Below are 16331 nucleotides of genomic sequence, written 5' to 3'. Positions count from 1 at the left end.
GCCCTGTGCTGCCTGGTATCCCTACCCCCTCGCTTTATACCCTGTGCTGCCTGGTATCCCTACCCCCTCACATAATGCCCTATGCTGCCTGGTATCCCTACCCCCTCACTTTATGCCCTGTGCTGCCTGGTATCCCTACCCCCTCGCTTTATACCCTGTGCTGCCTGGTATCCCTACCCCCTCACTTTATGCCCTGTGCTGCCTGGTATCCCTACCCCCTCACTTTATGCCCTGTGCTGCCTGGTATCCCTACCCCCTCAGTTTATGCCCTGTGCTGCCTGGTATCCCTACCCCCTCGGTCACTCTGTCCAGGATAAGTCACCAGGATCATTAGGGTTTAACTTTATAAGAAAATAGAATCAGAATTACTTCAAAGCGATCAAAGAGAATCCTTTCATACGGGAAGGGAATTAACAGATTTAAGGTTAGAGGATCCTTTTTATAGCCGGTGTCTGCTGTGTGGCTGAGCCTGATGAGTTTGTCTCCCTCTGCTGGTCATCCCGGTAGCTGCTGGGCTTTGTGTGCGCCTGCTACGTCATCAGCACTTTCGCCGAGGAAGAGGAGCGCTGCAAGTACTGAGGCCCTGCCAGAAACCCCTTCCCCAAGGTGAGCCGCTGAGAGCTTATAGGCTCGTGCTTCATACTGAGCCCATGCCAGTAGCCCCTCCCCCAAGGTGAGCCGCTGAGAGCTTATAGGCTCGTGCTTCATACTGAGCCCGTGCCAGAAGCCCCTCCCCCAAGGTGAGCCGCTGAGAGCTTATAGGCTCGTGCTTCATACTGAGCCCGTGCCAGAAGCCCCTCCCCCAAGGTGAGCCGCTGAGAGCTTATAGGCTCGTGCTTCATACTGAGCCCGTGCCAGAAGCCCCTCCCCCAAGGTGAGCCGCTGAGAGCTTATAGGCTCGTGCTTCATACTGAGCCCGTGCCAGAAGCCCCTCCCCCAAGGTGAGCCGCTGAGAGCTTATAGGCTCGTGCTTCATAATGCTACAGATGTCTGTTCTGTCAATGAGGCTGAAGTACCATGGATAGTAATCAGTTTGACTCCCGGCTGGAAAGAGCCATCTCTAGAAGGAAGGATAAACCAGCTACATGGTGGCATTATTCTACTCAAGGTGCTGTAACGAGGGAATTCACAGGGTCTCTGAGTGACAGGGGCCCTAAAAGATTTGGAATATAATTGGATTGGTCTGGGTAGGAAGCCCAATATTATATGTGCTCATGGGAGTTTTACTTACACAGGCCAGAACAAAACATGATTGGTTCAGAGAGATAACCAATCAGATTGTAGAGGAGGTGGATCCAAGCTACTATAGGAGGCAGGAACAACTAATCAGGTGTCTTGGACCCACCTCCTCTACAATCTGATTGGTTCAGAGAAATACTTTGTCATTTTTCATTCTGCCCTCATAACATTTTTGTGTAAGTAAAACTCCCATGAGTATTATCTGCTTTCATGGGGCCAAAAATCTCTTCCATGATTTAAAGATTTTTTGCAAGTCAATCTTTCTCTCTACCATTTGTTTTTCATCTTTGATGATATTCCTATAGTTATGCAAGTGCTCTACGGTTACACCACAAGATCAGTAATGAAGCAGAAAGTCTTCCAGCTTCCATTGCCGACCCACGTATCTCACGTGCCCACAGAGATGAATGTTACAGAGCTTGACCAGGAAAAGCTGAGCTTTTGAACAGTATGTTTGCACCTCAATCTGTCCTTCTTTTCCTGTCAGGTGGACAGAGGTGGGATGAAAATTCAAGGACGTAGGAAAAGAAGACAGTTGAAGTGCATTGTGGGACAGTCTGCGTGCACATGGAGACCGGCCAGCTGCCCCCCCCCCAGGCATATTCATCAGAAAATGCCCCATGTCTTATGCTTGTAATGTTATACTAGATACTATTGCTTTTTTTAAAAAAAAAATATATAAAAAAAAAGTTCATGTTGGCAGGAATGATGTCACTGCCGGGGGGAATCCTCACGTGGGATTGTGTTTAGGGTTACAAGCAGAGGTCACATGGGGTCACTGAATATACCACACTTTGTATATACTATCACTTTAAACTTTAATTTATAATGGAGTTTTGTGCCACTTATCAGAGCAAAGTTTTTCTGCGCTTCTCTGTGTCTAATGCATGTTGTGTGCATGTACTTCCATTTGCAAGACCTTATTAAATCACCCTTGAGTTCATTAACGATGCAGCTTAACTCGATCCCTTCACTGGCCATTGAGAGATCTTTGCCGTGGTCTTCGTGATGTTTGTGATGTGCAGGGTTACTGCAGTGTACCTCAGTGTGTGATGTAGCATCGATGTGTGTGTTTGGGATTTCTTTAGTTCGGTTCTGTAGACAGGGCCCGAATTTAAGCGGGTGGGGGCCCTACCCACAGCACTAATTGTTGCTGGAACAACCAGAAATGAATCCGGTCTTGTCCGTAGGTACTAGGGCCCTGGGCTATGAATCCGGCCTTGTCCGTAGGTACTAGGGCCCTGGGCCATGTGTCCGGCCTTGTCCGTAGGTACTAGGGCCCTGGGCCATGAGTCCGGCCTTGTCCGTAGGTACTAGGGCCCTGGGCTATGAGTCCGGCCTTGTCCGTAGGTACTAGGGCCCTGGGCTATGTGTCCGGCCTTGTCCGTAGGTACTAGGGCCCTGGGCTATGAATCCGGCCTTGTCCGTAGGTACTAGGGCCCTGGGCTATGTGTCCGGCCTTGTCCGTAGGTACTAGGGCCCTGGGCTATGAATCCGGCCTTGTCCGTAGGTACTAGGGCCCTGGGCTATGAATCCGGCCTTGTCCGTAGGTACTAGGGCCCTGGGCCATGTGTCCGGCCTTGTCCGTAGGTACTAGGGCCCTGGGCCATGAGTCCGGCCTTGTCCGTAGGTACTAGGGCCCTGGGCCATGAGTCCGGCCTTGTCCGTAGGTACTAGGGCCCTGGGCCATGAGTCCGGCCTTGTCCGTAGGTACTAGGGCCCTGGGCCATGAGTCCGGCCTTGTCCGTAGGTACTAGGGCCCTGGGCCATGAGTCCGGCCTTGTCCGTAGGTACTAGGGCCCTGGGCCATGAGTCCGGCTTTGTCTGTAGGTACTAGGGCCCTGGGCTATGTGTCCGGCCTTGTCCGTAGGTACTAGGGCCCTGGGCTATGTGTCCGGCCTTGTCCGTAGGTACTAGGGCCCTGGGCTATGTGTCCGGCCTTGTCTATAGGTACTAGGGCCCTGGGCTATGTGTCCGGCCTTGTCTATAGGTACTAGGGCCCTGGGCCATGAATCCGGCCTTGTCCGTAGGTACTAGGGCCCTGGGCTATGTGTCCGGCCTTTTCTATAGGTACTAGGGCCCTGGGCTATGTGTCCGGCCTTGTCTATAGGTACTAGGGCCCTGGGCCATGAGTCCGGCCTTGTCTATAGGTACTAGTTTTTTTGCGTAAACAGGCATTCAGCCGCTCTATCATCACTTTCACAGGAGGCAGCTTAGCAGGAGGAACCTCCAGCTTAGTCGGGGTATTTTGAGATGATATAATATCGCCATCTGCTGGCAGCGTGTGACAGAAGTGCAGACTGACATCACTGGACTGATGGGGGTTGCGGCAGCATTACAATAAAATAGCTGGATAGGTAGCTGTCGTTTTAGCGAGGGGTGGGGAGGGATCCAAGCCAGTACACCTTCATTAGCTCTATTGGCCTGGTGGCATGAAAACAGCTGTTCCTTTGTGACTAACTTCATTACGGTCAGGGATCTTGGCTCGGCATGCAGTGACAAACAAACAGCACAGATTGGAGGACAGTTACACAACATGGCATTTAATGCTAGTAGTGGTGAGGTGTGACCACTAGGGGGCAGAGGGCTTCAGGCCGTTCAGATCTACAGTAGAAGTGGTTTGGGTCATTAGCCAGAAGATGGTCGGCTCTGGAGCGACGCCCCCCCCCTTCCCCCCACCTTTTTTTTCGGTTGCAGCATTAATTCCTTTTGTGGATTTTATTCCTTCTGTCCTACAAGCTGGTTGTTTGCAGCCCAGGCATCCCCCCCCCCCACCACAGGCTGCCCCAGATAAACATATGCTGTCTTTCCTTATGGGCCACTGAGCCGCTCTCTCACCCCCCCCACCACCTCCCACCCTGTGCACATTGCCGGTATTTTTTCTTTTTTTTTTAATGTTTGACATTTGGGCCTCCTGGCACACATTGTACTGGGGTAACGTCTTTTAAAGTACATTCCTGTTGTCCCAACATGAGGACAGTATTGCAACATGGAAAAGCTTCTCATTTTCTCGCTGAAACGCCATTGCCGTACAAGTCTGGGCTGTGTTTGTGGGGACGACTGCTTTGTGGAAGCTCTGTGAAATACAAACGATTCACACACCAATTTGACCCGTTTTTTTGTGTAACCAAGTATTTTCGATTTGAAAAAAACATGACATCTTTTTACTAAGAATTTAGTCTGCTGTTACATATGTGTTCAAACTACGGTCAAATTAAAGTGTGAAAAATAAAATGTCACATCAGTTAATAGCGGATTTTGCTGCATTTTTAACTGGCCTAGTTACTTTTGTGGCTTGTTACAGTAAATGTTTTTACCCACTACTGCCTCCGTATCATACCCCAGATACAAGCCTCGCATGTCTCTAATAACACATGACCTTCAATAAGTATCAGTTTGGTAATAAGTAAACACTGAAAGTTGCTTCATGTTCACTTGCCTGCAGGATAAATACAATGAGCTGCGGGCCAATCAGAACAGCACAGGGCTGCCAGGCATAAGCTGCGGGCCAATCAGAACAGCGCAGGGCTGCGAGGCATAAGCTGCGGGCCAATCAGAACAGGGCAGGGCTGCGAGGCATAAGTTGCGGGCCAATCAGAACAGCGCAGGGCTGCCAGGCATAAGCTGCGGGCCAATCAGAACAGCGCAGGGCTGCCAGGCATAAGCTGCGGGCCAATCAGAACAGGGCAGGGCTGCGACGCATTCCGGCAGCTTGGCCATGTTACTTCCCTGCAGTCTCAGGACAGAGGTGGCGCCATAGAGCAGAGGCCCACATTGATCAGACTGTCTCTACTCTCCCGCTGGCTCGTTATTAACCCACGCTCCCCCAGTACAGCGGGTCATTTCAGCGCCAACTGACTCACTGGGCTGCGTGTTGGGACTGTGCCCAGCATCAGGTTTGAACACCTCCTGGCTCAAGAGGAGATGCACGAGAAAACGGGGCCAGGACAGAGAGACCATGGTGTCCTGTGGGGAGTTTAAACACGGGGGGGGCGACAGGCTGAGAGACTGATGGCAGAGCTCACAGAGAGACCATGGTGTCCTGTGGGGAGTTTAAACACAGGGAGGGGAGAGGCGACAGGCTGAGAGACTGATGGCAGAGCTCACAGAGAGACTCTCGTGGAGGTCAGGAAATGTTACTGAATGAAAACAGCAAACTGGAATAAAGGTCTGGTTACCCTTCCCTTGGAGGTAGGGTGCCCATCCAATCCATGATGGGGGGGGGCACTATAAGCTTCTCCAGGTTTTACAAACTGCTTTAAAACTGAAAGGTTCCTGTATTCAGCTGAATAGTTCAGTTCTTCTTGTGTTTTGGCTGGTTTGTTTCCTTGACTGAAAGACTCATTCAGCTGTTTCACATTAACATTAGTGACACATGCATGATTATAGGAGACTGACCAATCAGCACACAGCAAGAACTCAGTGACAAAGTGAAATCTGGGTCCTTTTAATTGAAATGGTTGAAAAGGTAGTTTATAAACCCTGTCGTAGCTCATATTGTCCCCTCTGACATTGATTAGGTGGTCTGAATTCCGCCATTTTTAAAAGAAACATACATAAGATGTAATATTCATATTTTGTTAAGGAAAAGAAACTTTTCATTTCACTGTTAAACTAAAACATCATGACCATTTACTGGATAAACAATGGAAGATGGACAGACAATAGGCTAAAAAGTTCAAACCTTTAATGGTATGCAGTTTATTTCAGCTTTACAAATATTGTGGTAAAAATCCATCCAGATAAAATTTAACATGACACGGATTAAAATCCCCGAGGCTGCTGATTTACAGTTATGGAGTTTCTGGAACTAAAAAAAAATTGGGATTATCAGATTTCTGGTAGGAAAATAAAGAACATAAAGTTATAGCTATAATGGAGGTTTGTGTAAATACATGAAACGGAATGATTTATCCTATTTTACAGTGGCAGCTTGCAGCTTTTACAGGGTGCAGCTTGCTGGGACACAGCTTTGCTCAATGTTGTGATGGTTTTAAGCTTCACTCGGACAGAGGGACTGAACCTGACCTTTACACTGTGACTTGGCGGACAAGCAAAACCGCACACTGATGAGGCCCAAATGCCCACCAACAGCGGCTATGAACATAGCTGGCATAACTGGAACAGATGAAACAAGAGAATGTGTGGCCTTCTCTCATTGGTGGGGATGTCCTGGGGGTGTGGTCTGGGGAGGAGCTACCTGCTGCTGGTGTTCCCTCATTGGTGGGGATGTCTCCGGGGGTGTGGTCTGGGAAGGAGCTACTTGCTGTTGGTGTTCCCTCATTGGTGGGGATGTCCTGGGGGTGTAGTCTGGGGAGGAGCTACCTGCTGCTGGTGTTCCCTCATTGGTGGGTGATGTCCTGGGGGTGTAGTCTGGGGAGGAGCTACCTGCTGCTGGTGTTCCCTCATTGGTGGGGATGTCCTGGGGGTGTGGTCTGGGAAGGAGCTACTTGCTGTTGGTGTTCCCTCATTGGTGGGGATGTCCTGGGGGTGTAGTCTGGGGAGGAGCTACCTGCTGCTGGTGTTCCCTCATTGGTGGGTGATGTCCTGGGGGTGTAGTCTGGGGAGGAGCTACCTGCTGCTGGTGTTCCCTCATTGGTGGGGATGTCTCCGGGGGTGTGGTCTGGGAAGGAGCTACCTGCTGTTGGTGTTCCCTCATTGGTGGGGATGTCCTGGGGGTGTGGTCTGGGGAGGAGCTACCTGCTGCTGGTGTTCCCTCATTGGTGGGGATGTCCTGGGGGTGTGGTCTGGGGAGAAGCTACCTGCTGCTGGTGCTCAAGCCCACTGGCCTGCTGCCTTCCCTGGGGAGATGAAGCAAGCTGCCCGCCTGGTCGCCGTCTCTGGCAGCACCGCCCAGGGAAAGTTGCCGGAGCTGGTCCTCAGAACTCAGGATGAACTGCGTCCACTCGGCGCACACCCCGTCCAGGTCCTGCCCCCTGCCTCCATACTCGGGGGGCAGGATGTCCGCAGGGAAGTGCTGACTCAGGCTGCGTGCGAAGGAGCCACCGTGCATGTGGATCTGTGGAGACACACGACGCTGACGTTCGTATCACTGGGCAGCCGGAATTAGAGACCTGATATTACTGATACAGTTAAAAGCTGGATGATTCTTATAGAAAATGCCTAAAATAACCAGTGGGGGCCCATGTGGCACCCTAGGCTAGCTTCACTGCTGGTGCCCCCCCCCTCCCACCAACACTAAGTAAGCACCTACTCAGAAGACTGGGCTCCTGGCGGCTCCCTCTGTAGTTCATGGGAGTTTTACGTACACAAAAATGATTGGTTCAGAGAGATAACCAATCAAATTGTGGAGGAGGTGGGTCCAAGCAAAACAGGAGGTGGGACCGAGACATCTGATTGGTTAGTCCCGCCTCCTCTACAATCTGATTGGTTCTCTCTCTGAACCAATCATTTTTCCTTCTGCTCTGAGAATATTTTTGTGTAACTGAAACTCCCATGAGCACCTATGGCACCTATTGGTTTGACCGCTAGGACAAACTGACCCGCTGCTTGATCTTGTCAGGCAGGAAAGGCTTGAGCATGGTGAAGACTGGCCGGAAGAAAATGGGCTCGTTGATGAGGTGGATGCCGCGCACCTTCAGAGGGAAGGAGTCCTGGGAAGGAGAGACAGATAATCAGCAAGCAATGTGAAGGTGAATGTGAGCAGGGGTACCCCCATATGACATCACCCAATGCTAACATCCCGTTAGCCTCCGCAAATGTGAGCAGGGGTACCCTCATATGACATCACCCAATGCTAACATCCCGTTAGCCTCCGCAAATGTGAGCAGGGGTACCCTCATATGACATCACCCAATGCTAACATCCCGTTAGCCTCCGCAAATGTGAGCAGGGGTACCCTCATATGACATCACCCAATGCTAACATCCCGTTAGCCTCCGCAAATGTGAGCAGGGGTACCCTCATATGACATCACCCAATGCTAACATCCCGTTAGCCTCCGCAAATGTGAGCAGGGGTACCCTCATATGACATCACCCAATGCTAACATCCCGTTAGCCTCCGCAAATGTGAGCAGGGGTACCCTCATATGACATCACCCAATGCTAACATCCCGTTAGCCTCCGCAAATGTGAGCAGGGGTACCCTCATATGACATCACCCAATGCTAACATCCCGTTAGCCTCCGCAAATGTGAGCAGGGGTACCCCCATATGACATCACCCAATGCTAACATCCCGTTAGCCTCTGCAAATGTGAGCAGGGGTACCCCCATATGACATCACCCAATGCTAACATCCCGTTAGCCTCTGCAAATGTGAGCAGGGGTACCCTCATATGACATCACCCAATGCTAACATCCCGTTAGCCTCTGCAAATGTAAAACTTACATTTAAGGCTGACATAGTGACTGTAGGAGATCAGATCTCATCCGTTTAATACATCTGTTTATTTAGCAGACCAAGGGTGGAGGCTTGGTTTCAACATTGCTAGCGAGAAGATCAGTCCCCTGCCCCCCACCCCCTAAACACACACACACTTCAAAATACTATTATAATACAATATTCAAATATTGAATATTGAAATATATTAACTGAATGTAACACCAAAATGACAACCCTATCAAAATAACAATGTGGTAGACGCCAAAACAAAAAAATAAAGGTTTTCAAACTAAATATATTACAAAAATGGACAATAACAACAATTTCAAAGTCAAAGTGCAAGAATTAAAGATGCAACAAAAAAAAATTTGGAAAAAGACAAAAGAAACCCCTCGGAATTTTACATAAAATCACATCACATTAGTGATATAATTTGTTTCCAGTGAAGTGAATGTTTAATGTTGAAGTGAACAAAGTTCGCTTGTCACCGTGTGCTTAGCACACTGTGCTATCACAAAAGATTATCCACTGAAACAGTGCCACATGAAAAATTCCAGTGGCTGCACACTCCCAGTGGCTCCCGGACGTCACGACCTCGTACAAACTTTGCATAGGACAACAATGAGCTGGTGAGTGCAGAAGAAGAAGGAAATAAAACAACAGTGAGACACCCTGGATTTACACCCTGGATTTCACACAACAAATGTCAGCAGGAAAGGTTTTGCTTTTGCTACTCGGAGGATCCTCGTGTGAAAAAGTGGGGAGATCGCTAAGACATATTGGTAGAGACAATTCGGTCCTCCTACAATTTTGGCAGGGACATGTCCCCACCTACACCCGAACCTACACCCTTGTAGCAAATATTATTGTCCAATAAAATGTACAAATTGGGGTCGGAGAGCAGGTTCCACCATGATTCAGTGCCCCAGAGCAGTTGTGGATGAAGGCCCTGCTCCAGAGCCCACTGGTGATACGATTAGTCTGACAACCAAGGGATCTGAACCCATAACCTTCCAGACACAAGAACAGATCTCTAACTAATTATCTGCATACTGCTCCAGAAAAATGAGCTGACAGTATTATACATTTATGCAGTGGATCCTCACAGCGATTCCCACATTTGACCCAAAACAGAAACCTTCCAATTACAAATTCCGTTTGTCCACCCCTAACCTAGCTATTGCCCACTAACTAACCGAAGGTGCTGATCGCAATGCCTACCGTAAGCACCGCTGAGATCTTCTTGGCTAACGAGGGGTTAATTTGCAGGGCATGAGCAAAACACCAGCCCTGCAGGTCGAAGATGGCCTTCAGCCCATTCCGCTGCGTGTCAGTCTCATGGACGATCAGCTCGGACGTGATGAGGCTGACACGGAACACTTCATAGGCACTGAAGTCCTTCGGGTTCCACTTACCTGGAAAAGCGGAACATCGGGAAGCAGAGAAGCTTTTTTAAAGTTTCTGAGGAAGAATCAAGGATCAGGAGCAAACAGTCCTGCTGCTGAAAGCCGGTCCTGCATATCGCACTGTTTTATGGGGACTCGAATGACAGATATCAGCACCAAATATTATGTGTGTGGGGGGGGGGCATATATGTATTACATTACCAAATGTCCCACAATGTGGTAAAAACCTGCTTGATGTTGTGGGAACCATTTTTTTAGTTCCCACAAAGGGAAATTCAGTTTTATAAAAATCTGTGATTGCAGTCAATAAACTAAAAATGTCAGAAGTCTTATTTTGTTTGGTTACTTATGGTGAAGGTTAGGGCTTCTTAGGGGTTAAGGTCGGCATTGGGATTAGAGTTTTGCCCATATAAATGAATAGACAGTTCCTACAAAAATATGAAAATCACGTGTGTGTGTGTGTGTGGTGTGTGTGTGTGGTGAGAGTGACAGAGAGAGAGAGAGTGCACACACACAGTCTTCGTCTATGACACAGGAGGCTCACAAACCAATCCGGTAGATCAGAACCCTACTCCCGCTGGTGTCCCTGGAGCTCAGCACACCGTGGTACTGGTTCTGGAGTAGGCCCAGGACTGAAGTAGGGCATAAGTTGCCCGTAATCTCTGGACACTCGCATCTCCATTTGTGGTAGTTCAGGAACAGCTGGAAGGAAATGCCACCAAGGTAGCACTTGTCAGGAGCTGAGAGCACTAACCTCTAACTATCCAGACCTTAGGCATTACACCAGCATAATCATCACACAGCCAAGAAGCCATCAGACAAGGGGAGGCATGCAGCTCTGTGGGTTAGGAATCAAGTGTCCATGTGTGGAAGGTCAACGGTTCAAATCAGTGTCCATGTGTGGAAGGTCAACGGTTCAAATCAGTGTCCATGTGTGGAAGGTCAACGGTTCAAACCAGTGTCCATGTGTGGAAGGTCACCGGTTCAAACCAGTGTCCATGTGTGGAAGGTCCCCGTTTCAAATGACCAGGGATGGCAGAGTAACAGTATCACTGCTGGACCCTTGAGTAAAGCCCGTAAGCCTAAAAAAATGATCCAGGGGTGTTGGATCAATGGCCAAGCTTCACTATCATCGGTGTCTATGTTCCATAAAGAAACATAAGGGATGTGTGAAAATCGAATAAATCCTACTTGTTTGTAAGTGAGAGAGAAAGTGTGTAATTTCCTCTTCTCTGAAGTTATACATAACATCCGATTAAAAGGTAATTTAGAAAAGAGGAATGGGCATTCTGCCACATTCACTGCGATAAGGAGCTTTTCCGTCTCCATGCCTTTGTAAAACACTACTGAAAAATATTTACCTTTTAATGTAGCACGTTTAGCTAATTTTACTATTAGAAAATAACACGAAATAGACCGATTGCCAACCATAGCAGACTAACAACTATATATAACGATGCCGATTCTCCACCTCTCTAGCTTAAAAAATGTATTCGATTATGGACTAATTTGTCATCGGATTAATCAGATGTTCCTGAAAGTGAACTTGCAAATAATATAATTTGGCTGCAGCGAATGTATTAAGTCAAAAACAACTTCATAGATATTCGCGGGCAATTTAGCTTTTTGCATCAAAAAGTCTTAATTGAACCTCAAATGCACCGTAACTCAATTAAAGTGTGACGATATAGAAGACGAGTAGTACCAACCTTAAGCGACAAATCGATATCAAAATCTCTGGCTCTTAGAAACTTAATTAAGGACGAGTCCCTCAGATCGACATTATGTTGTGGCTCCACTTCTTTTTCGGCCTTTTGTCTTAGTTTATTCACATAAGATCTGACCACGTTTGAATCGTCCGACAAACTGTTGAAGTGGACGGAGCTGACAGACTCCTCCACAGACTTCATGTCTGTCGGTCAGTTTCAAGTCTAACAAGACACCGTGAAACTGGTGAGAGGCGATGTATGCAGGGGCTGATACCTTTGACCACATTTGTTTTGGGGGTGGTGGAACCGGATTGAGACACAAGCATATCTCAGGCATCGCCGGCTGCTCTGCGACCGCACGTGTCAGCAGTCCACGTGCTTCTTTCATTTTAAGACAAGGAAAAGTTATTTTTAAAGCACCTTTCGTACAGTTATTTAATATTATTTAGCACTATATAACGAAGAATATAATCATTACTGTATTATTAAAAAGCATATGCCAAATACCCATGATGTAATCATTACAATGTAATCATTATAATGTAATCAACACAATGCAATCAATTGAGTATGTATTTGCACGTCGTGTTAGCCTAAGAGTTTCTGTTAGCTAAGCACTTGTATTGGCGTAAAACAGTATTGGCGAGGAGGGAAAAACCACAACACAGTGCGGTCATTTAAAGTGCTTTACACATTACAAAAGTACAGAACAGAAAGAAAAATTCAAGATTAAAAAGATCCAAATTAACCTAAAATTAATCAAATTTAAAATATGATTAAAACAACAGATTTAAAAGGGGAAAAATAAGCAAGAAAACAAAAAGTAAATCGCAGATAAATTATGAAAATACGGTGCCATTAGCGAAGGGTTACATTCTTTTAAAATACACGATACTGCTGTAACACGGGGCAGACAGTTTCACAAACAAACTGCCCGTGAACTCATGTGACCTGACACGGGACGTGGAGCCGAAAATATGGAATAACTGTACGAAAGCTACCGAGGCAAAGTGAAAATCAGATAAGCTGAACATACCTCCACTTACACTGGCCACGTCTTTGATATTTTTGCGATAAAAAGGCACATGTAACCAGTGGCTATACTGGTTTCAACTCCACCATATAAAGAAGAGCCTGGCTTTTGTTCGAAGTAAAACTCTAGGTCTGGTTCTTTTATTGAATAAGCCGCGATGCCTCTCGGTCAGGCTCCGCAGTCTTATAAGGTGACTTTATTCCACGACACTCAGTCCCAGTGCGACTTTAACCCAGACAAAAGCAAAAAATAAGGGCGACTTTTTCTCACTGCCGTCACCCCGGGATAAGAGGCAGCACCGAGAAGAAGGCTGGGAGCAGAGCGAAGAGCAAAAAGAACGACATTAAACCGCAGGGTGGCAAACCTGCGGGTCCCCTTGAGAGGACAGCAAACATGGTGACACGAAGCCCTGTGCAGAGCTGAGCTGAACGCGCTCTACATGGCAAATTCCCAAAGTATGGCTTGAAAATAGGTTGATCTACGAAAAGCGAGGAAATAGAGAATCACTCAGTCGCTCATCATTACAAAAACGCCATCGAAGTCTGTCGTGCCTTCAGAAATGAGAATATTTAAAACGCCGCAATGCCTCTGCTGTTTACATCTCTCACACAATGACTACGTGGGATAGAATTTAAAATAATTATCAAGAAAAATAATGCAATAAACCATCAAATGACCATTTTTAGACTATTTTTATTTTGTTGAAATGTGAGAGAGACTTCAGAAAGAATCCCAGGTCGCGAGGACTGTATATACCGATCAGTCGTCGCGCCGAGTTCTGCGCGCACCTCACCAAGCGGGCACGCGCAGCGCTTAAGCAAAAGCTGGTGTCTGCGGGGAAAGTATCGTTTTTTGTCGGATAGACTGCTGATTACAGCTGTCAGGTAATGCATCCCTTGTGCCATAGACACATATATGACCAGATAATATAATTTGAATGTGAACGTAAACTTGTGGGGGATATATTACTTTGCACACTCTCAGAGAAAAAGAGTAGCAATCTGAATCTTTGCTTATACCCTCAAGAGTAAATGTACGTTTTCAAGTAAAGAAATGGATTATGGGGAGCATTTTTTGTTCTATTGGAGGTACATTGATGTTCTTTCTACCTTGGGGATGTTCCTCAGACTCGATTTCTGTACCTTAAAATGTACATTTACCTACAGCTAAGGGTAGAATAATCAGACCCTTCAAGCTTTATGGTACAGCCCCAGTGACAAGGAAAGGTACAAATTGCTACTCTTTTTCCTAATAGTGTGTAAATTGGCAATTTTGGCTTAATAGTCTAAATGTAATATATGCAGCAGTAATTCTGGCTGAAAAAAACGATGCAAATGTCAGCTGCTATAAAATCAGGCTGACTGAAGAATGCATTGTGCTGTATTATTACTATCGTAATTGTTGTTGTTATTGTTGCTACTTTCACAGACCTCGGGTTTAGTGCCACAGCACATATTTGGGGCTCTTTTGGCTTAGCTATCATCATCTCTGCACTGTCAGAAAAAAAGAGCACCAATTTGTACCTTTGCTTGTCACTGGGCCTGTACCCTCAAGGGTTTGCCAACTGTACCATTAGCTGCAGGTAAATGTATCTTCTAGTCTAATTTAAGGTACAGAAATGGACTCTGAGGAACATCCCCAAGGTAGAAACAAAATTAATGTACCATTAATGGTACAAAAATGTTCCTGAGTCCATTTCTGTACCTTAAAATGTGTATTTAACCTTGAGGATACAGCCCCAGTGACAACAAAGCTACGAACTGGTTCCCTTTTTCTGAGAGTGCACATGATAGGAAGCAGAGACAGGCCAAGACAAATGATGTACATAAAGAGCAGATAAGAACATAAGAAATTTACAAAGGAGAGGAGGCCATTCGGCTCATCGAGCTCGTTTGGGGAGTACTTAACTAATAGCTCAGAGTTGTTAAAATCTTATCTAGCTCTGATTTAAAGGAACCCAGGGTTTTAGCTTCCGCTACACTAGCAGGAAGACTATTCCATACTCTAACTACACACTGTGTAAAGAAGTGCTTTCTCAAATTAATTTGAAAATGTTCTCCCGCTAAGTTCCACTTATGGCCACGGGTTCTAGTATTTAGACTAATATTGAAATAGCCATTTGGCTGAACAGCATCCAGACCCGTTAGAATCTTATAGACCTGGATCATGTCCCCCCTTAGTCTCCTTTGCTCAAGGCTAAACAGATTCATCTCAGCTAACCTCTCCTCATAAGACATTCCTCTACGACCAGGAATCATTCTCGTGGCGGTTTATGTTAATAAATTCAACACCCAGTTGATACAGCATACATACATAGACATGTGCACAAGGTAAGGACAACACAGGGGAAAAATGAGTAACTTTGAAACAACTAAATGAAAAAAGTAACTCTAAAGTGGAGTCATGTGCCATTGGATGCTAATTAGCTATAAAAGGGGTCTGACAGGCAGCATTTTAATAGGAGGCTTAATAGCCAGAACCTGAATTACAGCTGCAGCAGTCACAGAAACTCCAGAACTATTCATTGTGTCAAGGGGAACAGTCTCCGAAATCCATGACTGCATGTGTCAAATAGAGATAAACTGCATTGGCAATGAGAGACAGTGCTTGCAAGTCGAGACTCACCTACAGGGATAGACAGACAGCAGGAGAACTGCTGAACATCAGCAACGTTCAGGCTCACAAATCACCACGGAAGTGAATCAGCACGGCAGTCATGCTCATCGCAGTGCTGGCATTTATGGCAGGGCTGCCTTCCGGAAAATGCGGGGTAACAAGCACTGAAACTGAAAATAAAAGGCCTCATCTTTCACCATTTTTCCTATATCTACACTAGTGGCCAAAATTGTGGAAACGCTCCCAGTTTTTAGAGATTGCAGACATTTATTCAACTGTTGCTCCAGTTACTTATTTAAATGTCCAATGTATGATATTCGTAACATTCTTTGATTGTTTATAAACATTTCCGCCAGTTTTTGTTTAGTAAATTTTCAAAAATGCTAGGTGTTTTCACATTTTGGCCACTATTGTACACTGCTTTTTGTTTTGCAGTATTCCAAAGGACACCTTTAACTCACAATGTCGGCTGGTATGAGTAGCTATCTCATGGGACTCAGTAGGTCTGCTGATTTGCTCTGCATGGTCTCATTATGGCCAAGGAATGAGACCATTTCACAGAACCAGGTGCACGTAAACCTGCAAACAGTCCGTTCATGATGCTCCCTTCGACACCTCTAAACAAATGCATGAGTGGTTTCGTAAACACCAGAACAGCACCCTCAATAGGCCTAACCAGATCCGAACGTAAGTGAATTTTCAGGCGCGCACAGCGTGGAACTACATTTCCACATTGCTCAACCTTTAAAGCACTGGATGTTTTTGTTTTTATGCAAGGTGCAGGGCTGCATTTATTGGGCGATTGCAGCTATTCAGAAGGCAATGAGTGGCGCTGTTTTTTATAAGGGCCTTGAAATTAGCGTATTGTGGTAATGCATTGCGATACAGTGCTTCCGATTTTTTATTCACCCCTAGTAAATCTTGCATTCGGAAATTCATATTGTGGCAGTGTCATGTGACGGTACAAACAATTCCGCCACCA

The 16331-nt window shown here is 46.5% G+C and overlaps 2 protein-coding genes across 2 annotated transcripts in view; one reads left to right on the top strand and one right to left on the bottom strand.

Annotated features, from left to right (window-relative positions):
* The window catches only part of LOC111861140 (sodium/potassium-transporting ATPase subunit beta-1-interacting protein 3-like), a 31801-nt gene extending 29612 nt beyond the window's left edge, over positions 1 to 2189 (top strand). The window contains exons 6-7 of the mRNA XM_072710989.1: positions 508 to 606; positions 1727 to 2189. Of these exons, the coding sequence (XP_072567090.1) occupies positions 508 to 579 (72 nt within the window). The 3' untranslated portion in view covers positions 580 to 606; positions 1727 to 2189. The remainder of the gene's footprint in view (positions 1 to 507; positions 607 to 1726) is intronic.
* Positions 2190 to 5727: 3538 nt separating this feature from the next.
* ttpa (tocopherol (alpha) transfer protein) lies at positions 5728 to 16299 on the bottom strand. Its single transcript, XM_072710987.1, has 6 exons — positions 11701 to 16299; positions 10540 to 10693; positions 9807 to 10000; positions 7743 to 7853; positions 6628 to 7258; positions 5728 to 6439 (listed from the first exon to the last, which is right to left on the bottom strand). The coding sequence occupies exons 1-5, from the start codon at positions 11899 to 11901 to the stop codon at positions 6998 to 7000; spliced, it is 921 nt and encodes a 306-aa protein (XP_072567088.1). The 5' UTR covers positions 11902 to 16299; the 3' UTR covers positions 5728 to 6439; positions 6628 to 6997.
* Between the last annotated feature and the right edge of the window lie 32 nt (positions 16300 to 16331).

Source organism: Paramormyrops kingsleyae, chromosome 4 (genome assembly GCF_048594095.1).
Source record: "Paramormyrops kingsleyae isolate MSU_618 chromosome 4, PKINGS_0.4, whole genome shotgun sequence".
In the NCBI taxonomy this organism is placed as follows: domain Eukaryota; kingdom Metazoa; phylum Chordata; class Actinopteri; order Osteoglossiformes; family Mormyridae; genus Paramormyrops; species Paramormyrops kingsleyae.
This window is presented reverse-complemented; position numbering and strand designations above follow the sequence as displayed.